Source organism: Genypterus blacodes, unplaced genomic scaffold (assembly GCF_046128005.1).
Source record: "Genypterus blacodes isolate CSIRO-AG114 ecotype Tasmania unplaced genomic scaffold, CSIRO-AGI_Gbla_v1 ptg000232l_1, whole genome shotgun sequence".
Taxonomy (NCBI): domain Eukaryota; kingdom Metazoa; phylum Chordata; class Actinopteri; order Ophidiiformes; family Ophidiidae; genus Genypterus; species Genypterus blacodes.
The window spans coordinates 684,001-690,000 of record NW_027467030.1 but is presented as its reverse complement, the minus strand read 5'-3'; the positions used below and the strand labels follow the sequence as shown (position 1 = coordinate 690,000).

The window sequence follows — 6,000 nt, the reverse complement described above, 5'->3', positions numbered from 1 at the left end:
TGTTACAGTACAGAGATGCACCTAACTATTTATCTGAAACATTCATCTCTGTGACTTTTAAGTAAAGCCAGGCGGTGTTTAAAAGCAACTTGATACACAACTTTGATGTAATATTGATGATGTAATACTCCTTCCTTAATAACTTCAAACGCAGCATCGCCTGTTTTTAATAAATTTCAAAATCATATATTGTTAATTCCTTTTCAGCCAATCAACCAAATGTATTGATCAGTTTATCATTGCTGCCTTTATTATGTTTGCCCTTGAGCTTTGGAGTCATTTGTGTTTAGATGATGGTAATGACATTGACTGCTCTATTGTAAATAACATAAATAACTGCACTTATATTCCTTAAGACACTTTCAGCATGTTCATTATGTGTTATTGATTGATCGATTGGTGATTGATCGATTGATTGATTGATGGTGAGGAACTTACCGTGCCAGCAGTTGAGAGTGAATCTGGGCTGTCAGACGCGGCGTCCATGAAAGACAAAGTCATGTCCTCCCGCTTCAGCAGGGGGTCTTGTTGGATGAACGTCCTCAGTCCTTTAGTCGGTCCTCCAGGTCTGGCTGAGGCATGCTTGAGGGGCTCGCATCAGAGAGTCTGGAACTGATTCAACCCCAGTGCGTCTCTGTGCGGCTCGGAGTGAAGCTGGCTGATTGATGGACGCTTGTTTCTATACGTTTCTGCTCTGATATTCCGCGGTAGAGGTCAGGTCTAATGGATCACTTAGTTGCTTTGTGAATTGCGAGTCCACTCGGTAAATGTTTAGCCCGGAGTGAAGCTTCTCAGGATGCGACTCCGCTTTTAGTGCAGGGGGTTTGGCGTCAGTGATGCAATATGAAGCTTTCACTTTCCTTTTACATTAAACTGACCTTTTAAAAGTAGAGTATGGGGATTGGTGCTGCGTTCACTGCTGTGTGTAAAATAACATTTCCAAAAACGAAACGAATTTATGTACGAACTGCACACAATAATTAACTGTAGTTGGCTGTTATTATTAGTTCTTGAAATAACGTTGGACAAAGCAGGCGGGGATTGTGGGAAGAGAAAAGCAGCGGCTCGTCTATTTCAGTTTATACATTTTATTGGATCGATGGATGGATGGCTGGAACAGGTAACGGTTAATTACCGTGTGGTCAAATGTTATTTCCGAGAGCCCGTGAACGCACCATAAATGTTGGACAGGACCGGAAGCGTCGGCGGCTGGATTTCCTTATTTGGCGCTTCCCACGTACAGGGAATTTCTGAAAGATATGCTCGGAAACGAACAGAGTAAATCCTTAAAAATTAGTCAGCAACAGGGAATGGTGCAATTATTTCACCTCATTGATCCAACGCTTCAAAATGACGTCTCGTTCTTGTTTTCTTTCTTTATTGCTAACACCAAACAACGACTCTAACGCTGGGAATGTTAACAAAAATAAATTCCCGATTAAACTGTGCATTTCTTCACGTTCAGTTATTTCCATTTACCTTTAATATAATTATTAGACTTTAAAGTCACACAACTCCCCCCTCTGCGAAGGGTGGTAATGTAATGTAAGTCGCTTTGGATAAAAGCGTCTGCCAAATGATCGTCATGTAATGTAATGTAATGTTTCGATATATTGGGCTGAGGTCTACGGAGCAATTCCAACAATAGACACACGAGGGAGCTAAAGCCACGCAGAGTCGCAGACCGACACTGACCTCCCTCGCCACACCTTAAAACGCGTTTCAACGAATCAAACCGCTCCGGCGATTTGACAGACGTCCCTGTTAACCAATCAACACACGCTTCCTGCCACACGGACCAACCGGGGACTGCGCAGGGCGGGATTATTATTCCAGCTACTTCCTTGTCTGTCATGCTGCGTGCTGCGTTTAAAGTAATTTCAGTTAAAAACCCTAAATAAAGCGAATTACTTACCTGAATTAATCTCGTGTGGAACGCCGACGTGATGGGTTTGTTAACCATTTTGAAGAAGATGAAGCAGAAGGAGCGGGAGATGAGACTGTTGATGCTGTATCCTGTCTGTAGCTGTGTTGTAGCTTAGAGATGCACGAGCTATCGTTCTTTTTCTACGTTATTATAACTAATGTATCTCAAACTAAACTAAACGTAACAAACTAATCTATACATTGTGCTTGGAGTAACGTATCATGTCTCAAAATGTATCCTATAAAGTACATACTTATTGTAGATAAAGTAGCGTAGTAGCGATACCTTGTTGTTTATGCCTTAATGTGAGCCATGTAGCGGTCTGGACAATGCAGGGAAGACGACCATCCTGAAGAAATTCAACGGAGAAGATGTCAGTACCATTTCTCCAACACTTGGCTTCAACATTAAAACAGTGGAGCACAAAGGGTAACACACACACACACACACACTCTTATAGAAAGGTGGATAATAAAAGCTCATGTGTCAGATGTTATGACGCAGTGTCTGTGTGTGCTTGTAGGTTTAAGCTGAACATCTGGGACGTCGGGGGTCAGAAGTCTCTGCGTTCGTACTGGAGGAACTACTTTGAGAGCACAGACGGGCTGGTGTGGGTGGTGGACAGTGCAGACAGACTCAGACTGGAGGACTGCAGGGGGGAACTGAGCTCACTGCTGCTGGAGGAGGTACACACAACCACACACACACACTTTGTCTCGTTGTCCTTTGGTTCCTTTGGTTCCATGAGGCCAGAATCCAAACCCCGTCCTGCTGTCATGTCTGTGTTCACTCTCTCTCACGTCCTGTGTGGGAGAATAACAAGAATGAAATGACATTAATGAGGACAACAGAGCAACTCACCTGTAAAGACCAACGAGTGAGGATGAGTGTGAGGTGAAGATGAGCACAGTAGATCGCTGAACACGGCACATTAACAGCCGTAGTAAAGTGGAGATGCTCAGCTGTTGACTTCAGTGAAACGTTTGCCCTCATGTTGCCTGATCAGGTTGTTATTGGATGGAAAGATGTGCAGTGTGTGTAAAATAATGACCTTTGACCTGCGGCTACCTTTGGTGTTGTATGAGATGAAGATGAGTGATCTGTTTAAGTCCTGTATTCCATTTAAACCTCAAAGCCACAGATTGTAATTAAAAAGCTTTGTTACTCTTTCATATGATGACATGCATGGTGTGTGTGTGTTCTCCGTAGAGATTAGCTGGTGCAACCCTGCTGGTGTTTGCCAACAAACAGGATTTACCAGGAGCTCTGTCCAAAGAGGCCATACGAGAGGTGAGCACGTCTCCACGGCAACACTAACATGGCATCCTGCAGCATAGGGGGCTTGGCAGTATTGTGTGCGATGCCAACTGTACTGTGAATGTGTGTGTGTGCATGAATCAAAGTAGGTCAAAGTGTTCCTTGCTTTGTGTCTGTGTGTAGGCAATGGCCCTTGATGAGATCAAAAGCCATCACTGGTGCATCATCGGCTGCAGTGCGGTGACGGGAGAGAACCTGCTGGCAGGAGTGGACTGGCTGCTAGACGACATCGCCGCGAGGATCTTCACTGCTGACTAAGTGTGTTATGTGTGTGCGTGTCCTGGAAGAAGTGTACATGTATGTTGGAGTAGTTTAGAGTGGTGACATGCCTGCACTTTGGTGATACAGGAGCACCACTGCCCCCCTTCAGCATGTCAGCAGTACTGCACCCCTGATCACAGCGCCACCTGTGGCAAATGGTACAAGCAACATATTGTGTACATAAATAGTTGTGTAATGTACGTTTGAGAATTGGGGAAACTAATGAATTCAGTTTTGTAAAAAAAATGGCTGCAGTTGATTGTTGGGCTGCATCACCACACCATCAACCAATGCTGCTCAGTTACTCCAGCACAGCTTACATGCTGAGCTCACCTTGGTTCACTTCAGCTGAAATCAGTACAGATGTCAGACAGTAATGTCAGTTAGCACAACACAATGGCCATTAGGAATGCAGTATCAACCTTCCCCTCATGTCGCCATCTGTACTCAAATCTGGGCTAACACTGCAAAAAGAAATCAGTTTCACATCTTAGTAGAGAGCAAGCCTGTTTCACAATGGATGTGTTTGAAAGTGGGATTTCTTCCTCCCTTCATTAGTGATAAGAAGCTGCCTGTACCTTTTTGTCAGTATGTACCCACAAGTCATACTAATGTCACCTACATGACATTGTTTAGCAGATGCTTTTTACCTAAAACTGCAATCTTTGCAGCTGTTATAATTAATGTTTATTTCCTCCTCTATGAAATAATGTCCCATTAACTGCTCCTGGTGTCAAAATGCTTTCAATAAAAAAAACTACAAAGATGCATTGTGTTTTTGTAGCAGTCCAAGACAAAACTAGTTTGCAATGAAAACAAATCTCCATTTCTTGATCTGAGATTCTGTTACAGAAATACAAAAGCCAAGCGTTTCATTTCAAATGCTTTATTTGGTCATAACATGCAGGTCATCTTCATTTTAAGGTCCGTGCTTGCATGTGGGAGGCTCCAGGAGTCCTGACAAGTCTGTTAAGAAAAGGGGACACGTTAGAGAAAGTAGGACATGTGGGGCCACAGCTTTGATTCAGCCGAGTCATCAGAGGGAATACCAATCAGTCATGAATCTTCAGACTGGGGCGGTAACATTAAGGTCATCACTTAGACATCAAACTAAAAGACAAACAAGAAAGTCATCTCACCAGAGCAGGGGGCCAGGCACAGCTTCCTGTTCTGACCTGTAACAGAGATACTTCATGAATGTTTGGACCGAGTGCTGGGACTTCCTGAGCTTCAGTCTTGAATGTGTGTGTGTGATCAGAGGGGTACCAATCAGTCATGAATTTTCAGACTGGGGCGGTAATAAGTAACTCATCACTTCTGTGTTTAACACTGAGACAGAGCTCCAGTAAACAAACTCATCTACTCACCAGTGTGGCTGTGAGCAGGAGGATTCTGATCCAGTTCCAGTTCTGCCAGACCTGGAAATGACATGAATTCATGAGCATCACAGTGCAGAGACTTTTTAATAAAGCTGTGTGTGTTTGTAGGAGAATTGTAGGTTTAATGTTAACTTTGGCTCAGTCATGTGGGATCAGAGGGGTACCAATCAGTCATGAATCTTCAGACTGGGGCGGTAATTAGAAACTCATCACTTCTGCTCAGGACAGCACAGACACATGCAGGTCATTCAGACACTCTTCATCCTCACCATGAACAGAGAGACTCTCCTCCTGTCGGCTGAGGTGGAGCTTCGGGTCACAGGAGATGAAGGTGACGACCTCAGGCAGCACTGGACCACGTCAGACCTTAAATTTAGTAAAGGGAATTGTTGCATCAGCCTGTTGAAGCAGATTGACCTTTATGTTGCTAACGGTTCACTGCTCTTCAACATACGAGAAAGCTACAAGTTCAAAATCTTCCTGTCACATCCCAGCTACCTTCTAGTCAGACTGTTGGATACCCCAACAGGTCATCCCCTTATTGCCAAGGCAACACCAGTGGGTTCACCTTTGCAGGTTCTGGCGTTGCACAAGGCGTAAGACATGTGCGGGTGTCATCACGAAGGAGCCGACAGACAGATTCAAACATTGGGGCCAGATAGTGAAGGTAGAGTCGAGTCTCACCTGGTCGGGCCTGCACACCATCATGTCCCCACGCTGTGACATCACACCCGTGCACCTGAAAGGGACAGACACCATGAGGCTTGTGTACACAGGTCAGTGCTGCTGAGGCGACAGACCTCAAAGCACTGATGTCAGATATATTTGATATTTCTCAACAGGAGTTCAGACGAACGAGATTCCAGATTATCTCATCATAATCAGCCGGCCTTGAAATGAAGACTTCATTTAAATCTGATTCTTACCTCTGAAGCACTCGACATCGCTCCACTTGTCTGTAAACAAGAAAAGCTCCATTTAGTCTGAGTTAGAGGGTGGAATTAGGTGCAGAGAATCTTTATAAATGGTAAAAAGCCTTCTGCTGCAGTTGCTCAGTTGTTCATTGTCGTTTCACAGTGATTCAAAGTGAGCTAAGTATCATCATCATTGAAACTG

The 6,000-nt window shown here is 44.2% G+C and overlaps 2 protein-coding genes and 5 non-coding genes across 7 annotated transcripts in view; 1 reads left to right on the top strand and 6 right to left on the bottom strand.

Moving 5' to 3' along the window:
- batf2 (basic leucine zipper ATF-like transcription factor 2) overlaps positions 1-849 on the bottom strand; it is a 6,134-nt gene extending 5,285 nt beyond the window's left edge. Inside the window, exon 1 of the mRNA XM_076170824.1 lies at positions 439-849. Coding sequence (XP_076026939.1) covers positions 439-501 — 63 coding nt within the window. The 5' untranslated portion in view covers positions 502-849. The remainder of the gene's footprint in view (positions 1-438) is intronic.
- Positions 850-1,812: 963 nt separating this feature from the next.
- Positions 1,813-3,533, top strand: arl2 (ADP-ribosylation factor-like 2). Its single transcript, XM_076170827.1, has 5 exons — positions 1,813-2,011; positions 2,246-2,356; positions 2,451-2,613; positions 3,137-3,217; positions 3,368-3,533. Exons 1-5 carry the CDS (start codon positions 1,947-1,949, stop codon positions 3,500-3,502), a joined length of 555 nt encoding a protein of 184 aa, XP_076026942.1. The 5' UTR covers positions 1,813-1,946; the 3' UTR covers positions 3,503-3,533.
- Positions 3,534-4,535: 1,002 nt separating this feature from the next.
- LOC143016468 (small nucleolar RNA SNORD31) lies at positions 4,536-4,611 on the bottom strand. Its single transcript, XR_012965523.1, has one exon. It is a non-coding gene; the product is annotated as a small nucleolar RNA SNORD31 (small nucleolar RNA).
- A 144-nt stretch (positions 4,612-4,755) lies between these two features.
- LOC143016469 (small nucleolar RNA SNORD31) lies at positions 4,756-4,827 on the bottom strand. Its single transcript, XR_012965524.1, has one exon. It is a non-coding gene; the product is annotated as a small nucleolar RNA SNORD31 (small nucleolar RNA).
- A 205-nt stretch (positions 4,828-5,032) lies between these two features.
- Positions 5,033-5,107, bottom strand: LOC143016470 (small nucleolar RNA SNORD31). The gene has a single exon (XR_012965525.1). It is a non-coding gene; the product is annotated as a small nucleolar RNA SNORD31 (small nucleolar RNA).
- Positions 5,108-5,380: 273 nt separating this feature from the next.
- Positions 5,381-5,510, bottom strand: LOC143016466 (small nucleolar RNA SNORD22). The gene has a single exon (XR_012965521.1). It is a non-coding gene; the product is annotated as a small nucleolar RNA SNORD22 (small nucleolar RNA).
- Positions 5,511-5,931: 421 nt separating this feature from the next.
- LOC143016465 (small nucleolar RNA SNORD29) lies at positions 5,932-5,997 on the bottom strand. Its single transcript, XR_012965520.1, has one exon. It is a non-coding gene; the product is annotated as a small nucleolar RNA SNORD29 (small nucleolar RNA).
- Positions 5,998-6,000: the final 3 nt, after the last annotated feature.